Source organism: Bos javanicus, chromosome 13, assembly GCF_032452875.1.
Source record: "Bos javanicus breed banteng chromosome 13, ARS-OSU_banteng_1.0, whole genome shotgun sequence".
Classification (NCBI taxonomy): domain Eukaryota; kingdom Metazoa; phylum Chordata; class Mammalia; order Artiodactyla; family Bovidae; genus Bos; species Bos javanicus.
In genome coordinates, this window is record NC_083880.1 from 63,921,378 (window position 1) to 63,939,941 (window position 18,564).

An 18,564-nucleotide genomic window follows, 5' to 3' on the forward strand; every position below is an offset into this window, starting at 1 on the left:
CCCCATGGACTGTAGCCCGCTAGGCTCCTCCGTCCATGGGATTTTCCAGGCAAGAGTGCTAAAGGCTAACAGGGAGGCACTCTTTCTGCCCCCTTCTGACGTCTATGTCAGAAGCTTTCTCTATCTCTTTTATACTTTAATAAAACTTTATTACACAAGAGCTCTGAGCGATCAAGCCTCATCACTGGCCCCGGATTGAATTCCTCTCCTCTGGAGGCCAAGAATCCTGACGTCTTTCACGGCTCAGCAACAACCTTTCACTTACCCTAGATTTACTTAATCAGAACCTATGGAGGTGGGGCCCAGCATCCTGGGTGTTCAAGCCCTGTGGTGATTATGGTACACACCAATGTGAGGACCACTGCTCTAGATGTGGCCTCTGCTTGTTCTCCCTCTGATTCCAGATGGAGCTGTGAAAACTAAATCAGCTTCCAGAGTTTTCTAATGGGGGCATTACTTACATGAAGCCATAGACTGCAGGAATGAAATCCCAGGAACTAAGAAGGAAGAAGGAGAGGCAAACGACTACCACTAGACTTCCCATATACATCATGGCGTACTCCCAAAAGAAGATCCAAAAGGCTTTGCTCTTCACTTTCACAGGTATGTACTGCCGCTAGGAGAGAAGGCAGAAAGGTACACTTAAGGATCTCAAAGACAAAGAGCAGTTATGAGTCAACTTTAAGATCCTTCCCGCAAAAAAACACAGGATACAGAATAGGTGAAAAATCTAAGGACTGAAAAGATATGTTAGGTAAAGTGAAAATGTTAGTCACTCAGTCGTGTCTGACTCTTTCCAACCCCATGGACTGTAGTCTGCCAGGCTCCTCTGTCCATGGAATTCTCCAGGCAAGAATACTGGAGTGGGTAGCCATTCCCTTCTCCAGGGGATCTTCCTGAAACTGGGATAGAACCCAGGTTTCCCAACTTGCAGGCAGATTCTTTAGCTTCTGAGCCCAGGTAAACACTAACCAAAAGAAAATTAGTTTGGTTATTGTTACCAGATAAAATAGACTTTAACATAAAAAGTATTGTAGAGATAAAGATGTTCTATCATGATAAAAGTGTCATCAGAAAGATATTACCATTCTAAACTTGTATGTACCTAATAACACAATCTCAAAATATATAGAACAAACATGGACAGAGTTACAGAGGAAAAATACACAAATCCACCATCAGCGGATAACTGGTAGATCTAATAGACAAAAATCATAATGAAATAGAAATATGAATAGCATACTTCATGAACCTGTTCACCTAAGATCTTACAAAACAAATTTATAATTCCTTACATTGAGTCATATTTACAGTATTCTATTTATCAGAAGCAAGTCACTGGTTTTGTTCATACTCAAAGGGATTGTGATTAACATTAGTATGTAGAGATCATGGAGGCCACATTAAGATTATGTCCACCACAGTTGATTTAACACCTGAAAAATCAATTAATGTAACATCCCATACTAACAGATTAGTATACCCAGATCAATTGCATTTCTATATACTTTAACGAGCAATTCAAAATTGAAATTAAGCAGACAATTCCATTCACTATAGTGTAAAAGAGAAAAAATACTTAAAATTAACAAATATTAAGTACAAGGTATGCACACTATAAAATATGTAATATATAAACTATAAAATATTGCTGATGGACATTAAAAATCCAAATAAACAAAGAGGTATTAAAAAATACATTTATATAAAACAACATGCTTAGAGAATTCACATTCATTTAAAATATTTTGCTGTTGCTGCTGCTAAGTCACTTCAGTTGTGTCTGACTCTGTGCGACCCCATAGACGGCAGCCCACCAGGCTCCCCTGCCCCTGGGATTCTCCAGGCAAGAACAGTGGAGTGGGTTGCCATTTCCTCCTCCAATGCATGAAAGTGAAAAGTCAAAGTGAAGTCGCTCAGTCGTGTCCGACTCTTAGAGACCCCATGGACTGCAGCCTACCAGGTTCCTCCATCCATGAGATTTTCTAGGCAAGAGTACTGGAGTGGGGTGCCATTGCCTTCTCCATAAAACATTTTGGGGGATTAGTAAAAACTGACCACAAGGACTTCCCTGGTGGTCCAGTGGTTAAGAATCCACCTTGCAATGCAGGGGATGCGGGTTCAATCCCTGGTCACAGAGCTAAGATTCCACACGCCACAGAGCATCTAAGCCCAAGTACTGCAACTACTGGGCCTGTGAGGCACAACTAGAGAGTCCATGTGCGGCAATGGAAGATCCTGCACAGCACAACAAATGCCCCACATGCCGCAACTAAGACCTGACACAGCTAAAAAAAAGACCACATAGCTTAATCAGGCCCCAAAGCAATATCAACAAACTTTAAATAAAGAATCTATAGCATACAGATCCCATTCTCTGACCATAATGTAACTGGTCAAAATCATTAATAAAAAGGTAATCTAAAAACACATTAGGAAAATTTTAAACACTTTTGTAAATAACTCAGGAGTCAAAGAAGGAATGATAATAGAAAGCTTTGATATTAGAAATTAATGGTTATGAAAATATCTTATGTAGGTAAAACAGTACTCTGAGGGAAACACAACCATATAAACTTTGTGTGTGTGTGTGTGGTTGCACAGCGTGGCTTATAAGATCTCAGTTCCCTGACCAGGGATTGAACCTGTGTCCCCCTGCAGTGGAAGCATGAAGTCCTAGCCACTGGACCACCAGGGAAATCCCCATATAAACTTATTGAATACAAGGCTGAAAATAAACAAACATCCATTTTAAGATTTTATAAAAAGAACAGAATAAACTTCAAAAGAAGGAAGGAAATAATAAAGGTAAGAGTAGAATCTGTGGAAACAGAAAACAAAGTTACGACACAGGCATACTTCATTTTCTTTATTGTGCTTTGGCTTACTGCACTTCATAGATTTCACAGATACTGTTTATCACAAACTGAAGGTCTGTGGCAACCCTATGGGCACCATTTATCCAAAAGCATTTGCTCACTTTGTGTCTCTGTGTCACATTCGGCAATTCTTGCAAAATTTCAAACTTTTTCATCATTATTATGTTTGTTATGGAGATCTGTGATCAGGGGTCTTTGATGTTACTATTGTAATTGTCGAGGTGAACAATGAACTACACACTCATACAAGAGGCTAACTTAACTGATAAACATTGTGTGTATTCTGATTGCTCCGCTCACCAACTGTTCCCGCTTCTCTCCCTCTTCTCAGGCCTCCCTATTCCCCTGAGACATAATAATATCAAAATTAAGCCAACTAATAACCCTACGATGGCCTTTAAGTGTTCAAGTCAAAGGAAGCATTGCAGGTTTCTTACTTAAAATCAAAAGTGAAAGTCTCTCAGTCTTGTCCAACTCTTTGCAATCCATGGACTGTTTAGTCCATGGAATTCTCTAGGCCAGAATACTGAAGTGGGTAGCCTTTCCCTTCTCCATGGGATCTTCCCAACCCAGTGATTGAACCCAGGTCTCTCGCACTGCAGGCGGATTCTTTACCAGCTGAGCCACAATCAAAAGGGACAAATAATTAAGGAAGGTACATCAAAAGCTGGGATAGGGTGAAAGCTAGGCCTTCTGCACTGAACAGTTAGCCAAGCTGTGTATCCAAAGGTACAGTTCTTGAAAGGCATGAAAAGCACTACTCCAGTGAATACATGAATTATAAGAATGCAAAACAGCCTTACTGCTGATGTGGAGACCAGCCACAACATTGCCTTAAGCCAAAGTGTTATCCAGAGCAAGGCCCAACTCTCTTTAATCCTATGAAGGCTTAGAGAGGAGTCAAACCTGTAGAAGAAAAGTTTGAAGCTAGCAGAGATTGGTTCATGAAGTTTAAGAAGAGAAGTCCATCTCTGTAACGCAGAAGTGCAAGGTGAAGCCATAAGTGTTGATGTAGAAGTTCCAACAAGTCATCCAGAAGATCTACCTAAGAGAATTAACGAAGGTGGCGACACTGAACAACAGATTTTCAACGTAGACAAAACAGACTTACACTGCAGGAAGATGCCATCTAGGACATTCAGAGAGGAGAAGTCAATGCCTGGCTCCAAAGCTTCAAAGATCATGCCAGCTCTCTTATTAGGGGCCAATGCAGCTGGTGACTAAGTTGAAGCCAATGTTCATCTACCATTCCTCAAATCCTAGGGCCCTTAAAAATGATTCTAAATTGACTTTGCAAACACTCTTTCTACTAATGGAAACACAAAGACTGGATGACAGCACATCTCTACAACATGGTTTACTGAATATTTTAAGCCTACTTAAAATGTTGAGACCTACTGCTCTGAAAAAAAAAAAAGGGTTTCCTTTCAAAATATTACTGCTCATTGACAATGTACCTGGTCATCCAAGAGCTCTGATGGAGATGAACAATGAGATTAATGTTCTTTTCATACCTGCTAACACACATGCATGGGGCTTTCCTGATAGTTGGTAAAGAATCTGCCTGCAATGCAGGAGATCCTGGTTCGATTCCTGGGTTGGGAAGATCCACTGGAGAAGGGATAGGCTACTCACTCCAGTATCCTTGGGTTTCCCTGGTGGCTCAGCCAGTAAAGAATCTGCCCGCAATGTGGGAGACCTGGGTTGGCAAGATCCCCTGGAGAAGGGAATGGCTACCCACTCCAGTATTCTGGCCTGGAGAATTTCTTGGACTGTATAGTCCATGGGGTCGCAAAGAGCTGGACACGACTGAGTGACTTTCACTTTCACCACACATTCATTTTGCATCCCATGGATCAAGGAGTCATTTCAACTTTCAAATCTTATTATATAAGAAATACATTTTGGGGGCTTCCCTGGTGACTCAGTGGCAAAGAATCTGCCTGCCAATGCAGGAGACACATGGGTTCAATCTCTGGTCAGGAAAGATGCCACATGCCATGAAGCAACTAATCCCATGTGCCACAACTACTGAGCCTGTACTCTAGAGCCCAGGAGCTGCAACTACTCACCCTGCACACCTAGAGCCTGTGCTCTGCAGGCTCTAGGTGAAGAGAAGAGAAGAAGCCTGAGCACCCAGTAAGAAGCCTGAGTACCACAATTAGAGAGAGATCCGCTAGCTGCAACTAGAGAAATATCCACATAGCAATGAAGACCCAGCTTAGCCAAAAATTAAAATAAGTAACTAAAATTACTTTTAAAAAAAGAAAAACATTTTGTAAGTCTATAACTGCCACAGATAGTGACTTCTCTTTTGGATCTGGGCAAAGTGAATTGAAAACCATCTGGAAAGGATTCTAGATCAGTAAGAATATTCAAGATTCATGGGGAGGTCAAAATATTAAAATTGATAGGAGTCTGGAAGAAGCTGACTCCAACCCTCACGGAGGCCTTAGAGGCCTTCAGGTCTTCAGTAGAGAAAGCAACTGCAGAGGTGGTAGAAATAGCAAGACAACTAGAAGTGGAGCCTGAAGATGAGACTGAACTGCTGCAATCTCATGATAAAACTTGATCAGATGAGGAGCTGTTTCTCATGGATGAGCAAAGAAAGTGGTTTCTCGAGACTGAATCTACTCCTGGTGAAGATGCCGTAAAGAATAACAGCAGCATAACCATTTAAGAAAATGGATTAGCAATGAAATTTTTTCCCATTAAAAAAAAAAAGAGCAGGCCAAGCCAGTTTTACAGGAAAATTCTACCAACATTCAAGAAGCAGGTGATTCTAATCTTACATTAACATTTTCACAGCAAATATAACCTTGCTACTAAAATCAACTACCAACACAAAAGCAAAAATGCTAGGTGCAATATTGTCTAATTCAGCAATATAAGAAAACGATTACCATAACGTTGTATTATGACTGCTGCTGCTGCTGCTAAGTCGCTTCAGTCGTGTCCGACTCTGTGCGACCCCACAGACGGCAGCCCACAAGGCCCCGCCGTCCCTGGGATTCTCCAGGCAAGAACACTGGAGTGGGTTGCCATTTCCTCCTCCAATGCATGAAAGGGAAAAGTGAAAGTCAAGTCGCTGAGTCGTGTCCGACTCTTAGCGACCCCATGGACTGCAGCCTACCAGGCTCCTCTGTCCATGGGATTTTCCAGGCAAGAGTACTAGGTTGGGTTTATTACAAAAATGTAAGGTTAGTTAAGATAACGAAAGCTATTGATAGTGTATCACAAACAGCTTAAATAACTAAGATCAGTATCTAGATACATGCAACAACTACTCATGATAAAAATAACAAACAATAAGATAATTCAATGAAGTTAGCAGGGTATACAGCTAACAAACAAACGGCCATGATAATCATTTTGTAATGTATAGAAATATTGAAACACTATGCTGTGGGCCAGGGACTAACATAGTGTTGTAGGTCAATTATACTTCAAAAACAAACAAAAAAACAAACTCATAGCAAAAGAGATCAGATTTGTGGTCACCAGAGTGGGGAATAGGGAAGGGAGAACTGGATGAAGATAGTCAAAAGGTACAAACTTCCGGTTATAAGATAAATAAGTCCTAGGGATGTAATGTACAACACGATAAATATAATTAACACTGCTGGATGTTGTATAATAAAGTTGTTAAGGGAGTAAATCCTAAAAGTTCTCATCACAAGGGAAAAAAATTTTTTTCTTTTGTATCTGTATGAGATGATGATGTTTACTAAACGTATTATGGTAATCATTTCATGATGTATGCGATTCAATCTCTGTACTGTATACTTTAAACATATGGTGCTACACGTTTAACTACTTCAAGCATGCAATTCAGTGGCCATTTTGGTTATTACTCATAGGTTTTTGACAGTTGCCTTGAAAAAAGTTTCAGATGTGTAAGGGTTAGCTCCTCCTCTAGGATCTTACCACAAAGAAAGCAAGTTGCAGTCTAGATTCTGGCACCCTTAGCAACATTTATTAAACAAATACCCATTAGCAAGCAAGCACACAACAGTTTACACAAACCACTGCAGAAGGCTGATTAAGTCCCAGCTCTCTCCCCTATCAGTTGTTGCAATCACCACTTGCAAGGAAGGTTCACTCAAGGCAGAAGTGACAATATCCCAGAGATAAGCTTCTGTTGCCCTTAGGGTCGCATTAGGTAACCAGAAATGTTACCTAGAGAAAGCTAGACACAGGATCAGTTAGGAACTAAGCCTCAGGCACCATCTCCAATGGAAGAAGTTACAGATTTTCCTAGATTCTTATTTCCTCCTCATGCAAATATAGGAAGTATCTAAAATGTTTTAGTTCATTCCACTTCTTTTGAATATTTCGATTTCACCTATGAGTGCCTACTTCTGATATTCAACTAATCTCACCAACAAAAATCCAATCTGCTCTGACATTAACTGTGCCGTAGTCAGCGAAGGTGCAGCTCAAGCTATGGAAGCAGGGATGGCAGCCACTTGTGGAGCATGGCCTTTCTGATGCAAAGCTAGTTGAGTACCACAGTGCATGGATGCTTCTTCAAAGTAACTCACTGCCCCTAAAGTTGAGGCTGAAACTAACTGGCACATGTATAATGTCAGATGGCCTATGCACAAGTATTTTAAGACAAGTTATAAAGACATCATATATAACTCCATGGTAATGACTTTAAGGAGAGTGGGAAGTCAGTCAAGAGAACAGAGATAACATTAGTGTTAAACATGAGAGGAAAGGAAACGGATCAACCCTATGGCTGCTCTCTAAGCTTGCACATACTTAGCACTCCTCTTTTTTTTTTTTTTTAATTTTATTTTATTTTTAAACTTTACATAATTGTATTAGTTTTGCCAAATATCAAAATGAATCCACCACAGGTATACATGTGTTCCCCATCCTGAACCCTCCTCCCTCCTCCCTCCCCATACCATCCCTCTGGGTCGTCCCAGTGCTCTAGCCCCATGCATCCAGTATCGTGCATCGAACCTGGACTGGCATCTCGTTTCACACATGATATTTTGGATATTAGTCCCCCACCCCTGCCAGGTATCAAATCCCTGTGTCCCCTGCAATGGGAACTCAGAGTCCTAACCACTGGGTTACTCTTACCTTCAAACTGTGCTGTCTCCTAGTCACATGTGATTATTTAAATTTAAATTAATGGAAATTAATTAAAATTAAAAATTCAGTTTCTCAGTCTCACTAGCACACTGCAGGTGTTCAATTGCCACATGAGGCTCCTGACTACTATGTCGACAGTATACAGATATACAATATATCCATCATCACAAAAGGTTCTATTGACAATGCTGCACCAAAAGAACAAAGTTTTCAGAAAATAGTACATTTCTGGGGATGGAAAATAATTCAACAAAGAAGAGGCATTCATAGACACATTTAAAGAGTAAGCCGCCTAGGTTCTGAGTTCCCTTCTAGACTTCTACCTGCCTTTGATAATTTTGATCTTCTCTTCTTCCTGAAAAATACTGCCATCTAGCCTAGAAGGAAGAAAGGGAGGGAGGGAAGAAACCACAACCCATGGAAGAAAAACAAAACAAAACAAACAAAAACCCTTCCTATCTGCTAAATGACATTTAAAAAGAAATAAGCTGGGAAGTGAGAATGCCATGAAGAACTGAATCAGGTAGACTGTTCAAAGTGGTCTCTTTGTAGACCTCTGAAGCACATACCCAACATATGAGGCTTTTCTAACTTGGCAAATCCCATGAGAGCCTCCCAGTTTTTGCTTGCTACCATATTCTCAGTGCTTTATTGGACCTAAAGTGCTATTGTTGTTAGGAGTAGGAAATGATCCCCTCCTTGCCCCTGGCAAATCTGTGATTATGTGTATTAAATTTTAGGTATAATTTTTAAGACTTGGTCTTAGAATCGGGTTTGCTTTAGTGAACAGAGCTCTGAAAATATAATGTGGAATATTTACCGAGTCTATTTATAAAAACTTGCCTTGCTTAAAGATTAAGTCATCTTTTAGAACTACTTCTGTTACATTAAAGCAAGGCATACCTAAAATTTTTGAAAAAAGAAACTCAGGCAATCCTTTGATAGCTTGTTATTTATAAATACTCCAGCCAAACTTAATCTAGAGGTCCACACTACAAATTTCTCAGTGAACAAATGAGCATTCCTTTTACTCACCTATCTTGATCAGTAGCAAATGCTACCTTAAAGTGAAAAGTACGTAAGTAGGAAGGGTTGAAAGGGTGATGACCTAAACATTCTCATCAACTTTTTAAAACTTTTCACTGTAAAAGTAAAATACAAAATACATAAAACCAATATAAAACTTAGTGAATGATTATCAAGCAAACGATCATGAGGTCGAGAGAGACAGAGACTTCATGTCACTCCCTAAGTTTCTCTCTGTGCCCTGTCCCAACCAGAATCCCCTCTTCCCTCAAAGTAACAATTTTTCCTGGTTTTTATAGTACTCACTTCCTTGTATTTCTTAACAGCTTTCCATCTAAATATGCATGCTTTTATACTTTAACCTTGCTCATTAAAAAAACATTTGTATCAGATTTTTAAATTTAAGTACAGTTATTTACAATATTGTGCTGGTTTTAGGTGTACATCATAGTGATTCAGTATTCCTGCAGATTACATTCCACTATAGGTTATTACAAGATATTAAGTATAAGTCCCTGTGCTATACAGTATATCTTTATTGCTTATCTATTTTAAATGTAGTAATTCATATCTGTTAATCTCATGCCCTTAATTTGTCCCTCCCCACTTCCCTCTACCCCTTTAGTAACCTCAAGTTTGTCTTCTATTATCTGTGGGTCTGTTTCTGTTTTGCATATACATTTATTTGTACTATTTTTTTAGATTCCACAAGAGTCTTTGGCAGTTCCCTTGTTTTCTGATAACACAGTGTTCCAGGATTATCCTGCACACTTCCTGCCCTCAACCTAAAGTCAGCCACTACTCTAAGAAACCCTAGTTTCTTTCAGGGGCTAAAAATAGTAAGATTACAATCTGAGCGTCAAGGATAATCACTGATACTGGGTTGGTCATTGTTTCTAGATCTTTCAGTGAATATAAACACACATACTCAAATTCCTAGAGAAGCCAGGCATGTAACAAATGAGTGAAGTGTAATAGAGATGAAGCATATGGACTGTGGAAAACTAAGGCGCTAAACTAAAAGCCAGATCTTCCAATTTTTCAAAAGAAGCCAGAAATATACATTTTAACATGAATTTTAAAAGTAATGACAACGAATAATAGAATTAAACACTAAGGTTACATAAAACACATCTGTGGGACAGATGTGGTCCATGGGCTATGTGTACCTTTAACCTGAAAAATTAAACCAGTGTGTCATTATATCCCAGAAGTCACACCGTTGCTAACACGTAAAAATATTTAGAGAAGTAAGAGAATTCTCAGATTGCTTCAGGAAAAGCCAAACTATAATAAGGAAGGGGAGAAATGTATAATTATTGCCCTCCCCATTAACTCTCTAAAGTACAGGGAGAAAGGCATTTTTCTATACAGAAACTATTTTCTTTCTAGGACATGGTGAAAAAAGGAAAAAATCAGTAATCAGAAAAAACAAAACTCTCAAAGAGAACTGAAATCTAACAAAAGTCTTTATATCTAAGCTATTGAAATCTCAGGCTGAGACCCAGAAGATATATTTTACATGATTAGGTATATTAGAGGCAATAAAACTGGTAAAAAGTTTATTGCAAATGCATGATCAACCCCTTACCCTCATTTTCACCTGTTCCAAAAAGAAAGGAAGCTAAGAACACTGCCACCTCTACCTTGGTCACTCTCCTGGAAGCAGGAGAATGAACAGAAACTGGCTGGGAAAGGAGGAGTAAGAGGCGAAAATTCTAAACAAGGCCCTGCAGAAATCCTGGGGAAGTGCCCTGTTATCAAGAAAGACCTGGTTGGATTTGGCTTCTTTAGTACAAGCCAGTGCCACGTGATCTGCTCCAAGCTCCAGAAATATAGAAATCACAGGGTTAATTTTTCAGTTCAAAGACAAGAGAGGTCAGATTGCATGCATGCATGCTCAGTGGCTCTGTCGTGTCCAACTCTTTGCATCTCCATGAACTGTAGCCCGCCAGGATCCTCTGTCCATGGGATTTTTCAAGCAAGAATACTGGAGTGGGGTTGCCATTTCTGCCTCCAGGGGTCAGATCAGATTAAAGCAAAAACCATAAGAACACTCAGAAGGTTATTTCACCCTGGTTTCTGTTATACCCTTTCAAAGAAAATAAGGACCTCAAACGCTCTAAGGAATCCCAAGCAAAAAGAAGGAAGGGAATAGAAACTTTCCTGACTGCACCAGGAACCTCCCTCTGTCGGCTTCACAGCTTCAGCCTTGAGGTCCTGTGCACTTGGCCCATCCTTCGCTGCAGCCTCTTGGTCCTGGGCGCTCTAGGGCTGTTTTCTTCTGCATGCGATCAGAGCATAACATTTTAAGCTTTTCTCTAATTTGGAAACTAGGCCCTAAGCCAAGGTCAGAGAAGAGTAAAGTTGGGGGAAGGGACCAGATGGGCTCAAACTACCATTCTCAGAAGTGACTCACCAGGGAGCCAGCTGCAGCATCCCCTGCCTTTGATCATGAAGCCTCTCTGCATCTCATGTAGGAAAGGGAAAAACAGCTTTGCCTCTGGCACTGATCAGACATGAGCATGTCCACCACCTGCCTCTTGTACCCTCTAGAAATACGACCAGCAGGATGGAGGCAGATCTGCAGTGTCAAAGGTATAATTTCAAACTAATGCTTACAGTTCTTTTGACTCTAAAAAATGAATTATTTTCTCTTCTCCCTGTGCTGTGCTTAGTCACTCAATCATGTCTGACTCTTTGCGACCCCATAGACTGTAGCCTCCCATGCTCCTCTGCCCGTGGGGATTCTCTAGGCAAGAATACTGGAGTGGGTTGCCCACTCCTCCAGGGGATCCTCCCAACCCAGGGATCGAACCCAGGTCTCCCTCATTGCAGGTGGATTCTTACTGTCTGAGCCACCAGGGAAGCCCAAGAATACTGCAGTGGGTGGCCTATCCTTTCTCCAGGGGATCTTCCCAACCCAGGAATGAAACTGGGGTCTCCTGCATTGCAGGCAGATTCCTGAGCTACCAGGGATGCCCTCTCTTCTCCCTATCACCTCACATATCTCCACACTGGTGACCATGTCCTTTTTAAGAACATTTAAATACTAATAACCATAACTAATATCTATTGAACTCATGTCATACTCTGTTCTACATACTAGACATGTATTAACCCTTTGCAGTAGCTACTACTGTATTATCTGCATTTTACAGACGAGGAAACTGAGACATACAGAAGTTAAGTAGTCACTTCCCAGGGTCACAGAGCTTATCAGAAGCCCAGCCAAGCCAACTTCAGAGCCTGTATTCTAATGTCTCTCCTTTGCATTATAAAATTCTCACATAGAAAAGTTGAAAAAATAATACAATAATCAACCAGATGGCTGTCATCTAGATTAAATATTAATACCCTGCTATATATAAACTTTTCTGTGTGTATGAATTTCCTACACATGACATTTCTCCCCCAAATATTCCTGCATATAGCTTCTAAAAATAAGGACATGCTCCTATATACTATAATACTCTTCTCAATCCAAGAAATCAACAATTTCCTATAATCATCTAATATCTAATCTATCTTCAAAAATATTCTGAATATCCTCCAAACATCTTTTATAACTATTTTTTCCAAACCAGAGTTCAATCAAGACTCACCCATTTCAGTCAATTACTGTCTCTTTCATCTAGAACAGTCCCTTCACTTTTTCTTTTTTATGACATTGACTTTTTGAAGAGATGTAGACCAGCTGTCTATATCTCTATATTTTGATTGTCCTATATTTTGGTTGGTTGAGTATTTCCTTCCATTGTTTAAATGATAGTATCATTTAACTTGTGCTTCTGCTCTTGTGGCTCAGACGGTAAAGCGTCTGCCTGCAATGTGGGAGACCCGGGTTCGATCCCTGGGTCAGGAAGATCCCCTGGAGAAGGAAATGGCAACCCACTCCAGTACTCTTACCTGGAAAATTCCATGGACTGAGGAGCCTGGTAGGCTACAGTCCATGGGGTCGCAGAGTCGGACACGACTGAGCGACTTCGCTTTCTTTCGCTTTTCTGCTCTTGTACTTCCTAAAAATCAGAAGTCATATCTAAAGGCTTAATCGAAGTAAACATTCTGGGTAAAAATACCTTGGAGGTGATGCTGTGTGCTCTGAACTGATGACATTATGAAGCACATCATGTCAAGCCATTTCACCATAAGTGATGCTGAGCTGGATTACCTGGTTAAGGTGGTGACTGCCACAGCACTCCTTTGTAAAGATTCAATTTTCCCTTTGCTTTTAGCCAATAATTTAGAGGTAGGAGGGGGTACTATTATGGCACCATGAGGATGCAAATACTCTGTTCTCCAAAAAATCTTTCATCTAATGATTTTAGCATCCAATGATGATCTTTGCTAGATTTAATCATTTCACTGATGATTACCCATTCTAGCCTTCCTTCTGCAGTTATAAGCTGGCAGTTTTCTGTAAAGAACTTTCCTTCATTAACTAGGGAAGAATAATAGCTCATTTTAAGAAGAAAGGGTAATTGCTTAGTTTTTTTCTTCTAAGTATTGATTTTCAGAGTAAAAAAAATTGATAAAAGAGCCATATTTAATGATGGCACGTGCATTTTTTTCTCTTCCCCCCTTTTCTGAGCATCACTATAGACACAGAGACTTTTCTTCAGTGTTTTACAATTACTTGCAGTAATTATTCTTTTGATACTCAGAATATAATAAATTTAGTCACATTTTTAAAATTATTATTAAAACAAACAACTCAATCAAAAACTGGGCAGAAGACCTAAAAAGACATCTCCTCAAAGAAGATGTACAGATGGCTGATAAACACATGAAAAGGTGCTCAACACTGCTCACTATTAGAGCAATGCAAATCAAAACTACAATGATGACCATGACCTCACACCGGTCAGAATGGCCATCATCAAAACATCTACAAACAATAAATGCTGGAGAGGATGTGGAGAAAAGGGAATCCTCTTGCACTGCTGGTGGGAATGTAAATTGATAAGAGTCACTATGGAGAACAGTATGGAGAGTTCTTTAAAGAAACTAGAAATAAAACTATCATATGACCCAGCAATCCCAGTACTGGGCATATACCCTGAGAAAACCATTCTTAAAGACACATGTACCCCAGTGTTCACTGTAGTACTATTTACAATAGCCAGGCCATGAAAGCAACCTAGATGTCCATCATCAAATGAATGGATAAAGAAGTTGTGGTACATATATACAATGGAATATTACCCAGCCATAAAAATGAATAGATTTGAGTCAGTTCCAGTGAGGTGGATGAACCAAGAGCCTGTATTTGGTAACATATACATTACCATATGTAAAATAGACAGCCAGTGGGAATTTGCTGTATAATGCAGGGAGCTCAAACCCTTGCTCTGTGACAATCAAGAGGGGGTAGGATCAGGTGGGAGATGGGAGAGAGGTTCAAGAGGGAAGAGACATGTGTATACCTATGGCTGATTCATGTCGATGCATGGCAGAAACCAATACAACATTGCAAAGCAATTATCCTCCAATTAAAAATAAGTAAATAATATTATTTTTATTTATTTGGCTGCATGGGTCTTAGTTGCAGTGTGTGGGATCTAGTTCCCTGATGAGGGACTGAACCTGGGTCCCCTGCATTGGAAGTGTAAAGTCTTAACCACTGGACCACCAAAGGAAGTTCCCCATTAGTCTTCAATACTATTTTGCTCTCCATCCATTAAGATGTACCAGTCGAGCCTGTGCCCTCACATAAATGACATAATCTCTCCTAGATGGATGTATGTGTCTATAGAGGGCTTTAAAAACTCTAGAAAAATATAACCTCAAGAGCAGATGTATCATTTTCCTGTGGTTACCAAATCCAATTCAATTAGGGGGATGAAAGGATTTTTAAGACTATCAGGTCTAACTACCCATCTGATGCTTACAGCTTTGCTACAGCTCCCCACTAGGTGGCCATTCAGTATGTAGCCTAAACACAGTGACCTACAGGAACTCAACTCACTTGAGGCATCCCAGGCTGTCCTAGACCTGCCTTATCCTGGGCTGCTTATGGTTCCCACCCTTCCTTATATTTAAACAAGTGGGTTTATTTCCCGGATGTCACTGGATTGATTTTCCAAATGTACTACTGTGCCTCACAAGGCCCTACTGCCTTTCAAGGCCACTTCATACACTTAGATAAAAACACATAAATATAGTATGTGTAATTTCTACATAAATGGGTCCTGTAGTTTATCTCACTCTTTCCAGTCCTGTTCACCACATATACAGAGCTGCCACACAGCCAATTCTACCTCCTAGAATTCTGCATCTAGTCCCTCATCTCTCCATTTCCTGTGACACTGATCTGGGCCCCTAGTCAAGCCCTCTGACTCGACCTAATACGATGGCCAAACTCTTCCCAACCTCAGCTCCTCCTCACTCCAATCCAACCCAGGCTGCTGCCAGAGCTGTCTTCCTTTAGGACTTCCTGCTCAGCAACCTTTATTAAAGGCTTTTTATCTGCAGAGTCTCCCAGAGTGTCTAGCATACTGACTCCGGATGCTCAGTCCATATTTGTGGAGGGAGGAGCTGAACAAAGTGACCGCTTGAGTAGCTAGACTCCATGACTCAGCCACACTGTCCACTGTTGTCAGGACAGAATTTCCTTGAGTTTTAAATAAGAGCTATTTTACATAACATAGTATTTAGTATTTGGCTTAACAAGCCACTTAAAATTTTTTGGTCAGTTCATGTGTCTCAGTAAATATACTTTCATAGTATTAATCTGATAAACAGTTGTACAGAAATTCTGGTTGCAATGCATTCTTTGTGGTGCTCAGATCTTCTAAAGAATAAACTGTAAATATGAAGCAAGAAAGGAAATAACCAACAACATACTGTTATGTAAGAAGATGTCTGCTTTCTACAAGAAGCTAGAAAGCAAGTCAAAGTAAAATAACTTCACAGGATGATGATATAGCTATTAAACTAATAATCATAAATCAAATTTGAAAAGCCAGTGCTGGTGGCCTGGGAGGAAGTGGTTCACTTTAGACGCTGATGGTGGCCCCACAGATTGGCTCCAGATTTCTGGTGAGCAGTGTGGTCTTGCATAAAAAAACTATAAAATTTCTCACACTTTTGGTGCTAAAAATTTAGCTGGAAGAACACACCTTAAGGAAATTAAATGTCTATACTACTTATATTAGTGACAACTAGGGCAGCTCTCAAATTCCCCAAATAGGAGAAAGACTAAGCTAACCATGTGCCACTGTACACATCAGCCAAAAGATACATGAGGAAGTCACTTAAAAGGACAAGCACACATGGCCTATTTCAGTAAACAGAGGTACACACTCAGTTTCAGCAACAGTTGCACAGAAATTTTATAATTAAGAACAAGGGTTCTGAAAACAGACATTTCTTGGTTTGAATCATGGCATTGCCCTCCATACCCTTTCATGAAATGTTTCCTTCTAAGAATGGATTTGGAACCATGCAGGACCTGTAAGCAGCTACTTGCTCTTGAGGAGATGTGTATATTCTTACTTGAGTAGAAAAGACAGATGCTTAAGAGCAGGCTCTGCCCAAGCTCACATCTCAGCAGTCACTTGCTGGCCATGTGACCTCAGGCAAGTGATTAAACTGCCATACATTCTAGCTGCAATGTATGTGTCTAATATCATTACTAGTAGATGAATACACAGCTTATAATATGACCGACCTGTTAAAGTTCTTCTGTGGTTGAAATGAGATGAAGCCTGGAGAGTGCTCAGCATAGTGACCAACAAGTAGTAAGTTCTCAGTAAATATTAGCAGTTTGCATTCTTCAACTAAACTACTGATCTCCCACTATGGTCCAGGCATTGCATCAGGTACACCCACAACATTAAATTCGTAAGAACCTTACAAAGGCAGTGTTGTTATACAAAAAAAAAGTTAAAGAAATGGGCTCAGAGAAGGATCTGTGAATATTAGGCAAAAAAAAAAAAAAGAATGCAAGGATCCCAATTACAAACATAAAAATGAAATGCACTGATACATTTGCAATGATATGTATAATTAGAACATAATGATCATTGGGGGTTCCCTGGTAGCTCAGATAAAGAACCTGCCTGCAATGCAGGAGACTTGGGTTCGATCCCTGGATCAGGAAGATCCCCTGGAGAAGGAAATGGCTACCCAAGGGTTCACTTTGTTTAAAGTTAGTCAAGTTTCTTTGTGTTTTCAAGGAGAAGCAAGCAAATGTGAACTGGAGACGCAGTCCCACAGCCTTTATTGTGCCATGCCCTTCTTTCCCCTAAGCAAGGACCATGCTGTGTATTAAAGGTCACCTGAGTGTTGGCTTCTGACCAGCAAGTGCTTACCTGGAGGAGATAGAGGAGTCCTGGGACAAACAAGGTGAGTGGGTACAGAGACTGGTACGTTGCTAAGGCAAGAAAGATAGCACTGAGGAGGGCACTACCTGTAAAAAGAAATAAATACATGGACTAATCCAGGCACAGCGATTAGGATTCAATTCAACCAGTCCCCCCAAACAAGAAACTTCCAATAACTGCTGTCAAATAATCTGTCAAATGTCTCCTTGGTGCCTAAGATGTATGCAAACTCACAAGAGTGAGAACTTCTTGGCTTAATTTCTAATAAAAGGAAACCAAGAAACTCAAAACCACTTACCTTTAACAACACCACAGGTATATTTCTTGTAAAATTTTCAGACCCAGAAAAATTTTACAAAACTTCAGCCCAAAGATGAATAAAAAGATCTAGTCTGTTAACACCCATGTCCTATTTAACTAAACAGTTTATTAAGCTTACAGTTATTGCTTATGAGATTCAGAGCTGTGAAACCTATACTTTTTTGGGGGGTCGCAATGGGCAGCATGCAGGACCTTTGTTCCCCAACCAGGGATCAAACCTGGACCCCCTCAGTGGAAGCATAGAGCCCTAACCACTGAATCACCAGGGAAGTCCCTGAAACCTATACTTTTGATTGTTGCAACATTCCATCACTATTTTTATAATATCCTTTCCTTTTGTATATGCTTTTTATTTTTTCAGATTAAAATATATTTATCTTTATTAATATTCTACATAAAATGGGCCACTATGGAATTACTAAATATGATGTTATAAGGAATTTTCAATGACATGGAGATATACTTATACCATTCTATTAATTGAAGATCATAAAAGAGATACATGCTATAACCTCTTTAAAAAATATACATAAATATATTTTTAAAAAACCTAAGTGGTTAGGCCACAAATTTCAGTGTTTTCCTCTGGGTGGTTGGATTATGGTGATTTTTCATTTTTGCTTCTCTGTATTTTCTAAACTTCCTAGAAGGATCCTTTGTTTTTGTCTTCAGAAAAAAAACAGATATCTTGTCTCCCAAGGTAATAGAAAAGAAAGCAAAAATAAACAAATAAAACCTAATCAAATTTATAAGCTTTTGTACAGCAAAGGAAATCATAAACAAAACAAAAAGACAACCTACGGACTGGGAGAAAATATTTCTAAATGATACAATTGACAAGGGATTAATTTCCAAAATATATAAACAGCTCACACAATTTAATAACAAAAAAAAAAACCCAA

General features: G+C 39.7%; 1 protein-coding gene across 2 annotated transcripts in view; it reads right to left on the reverse strand.

Moving 5' to 3' along the window:
- PIGU (phosphatidylinositol glycan anchor biosynthesis class U) overlaps positions 1 to 18,564 on the reverse strand; it is a 90,599-nt gene that overhangs the window by 29,735 nt on the left and 42,300 nt on the right. For both annotated transcript variants that reach the window (XM_061437331.1, XM_061437332.1), the window contains 2 exons: positions 17,330 to 17,427; positions 462 to 616 (listed from right to left, as the gene is read on the reverse strand). In XM_061437331.1, the coding sequence (XP_061293315.1) occupies positions 462 to 616; positions 17,330 to 17,427 (253 nt within the window). The remainder of the gene's footprint in view (positions 1 to 461; positions 617 to 17,329; positions 17,428 to 18,564) is intronic.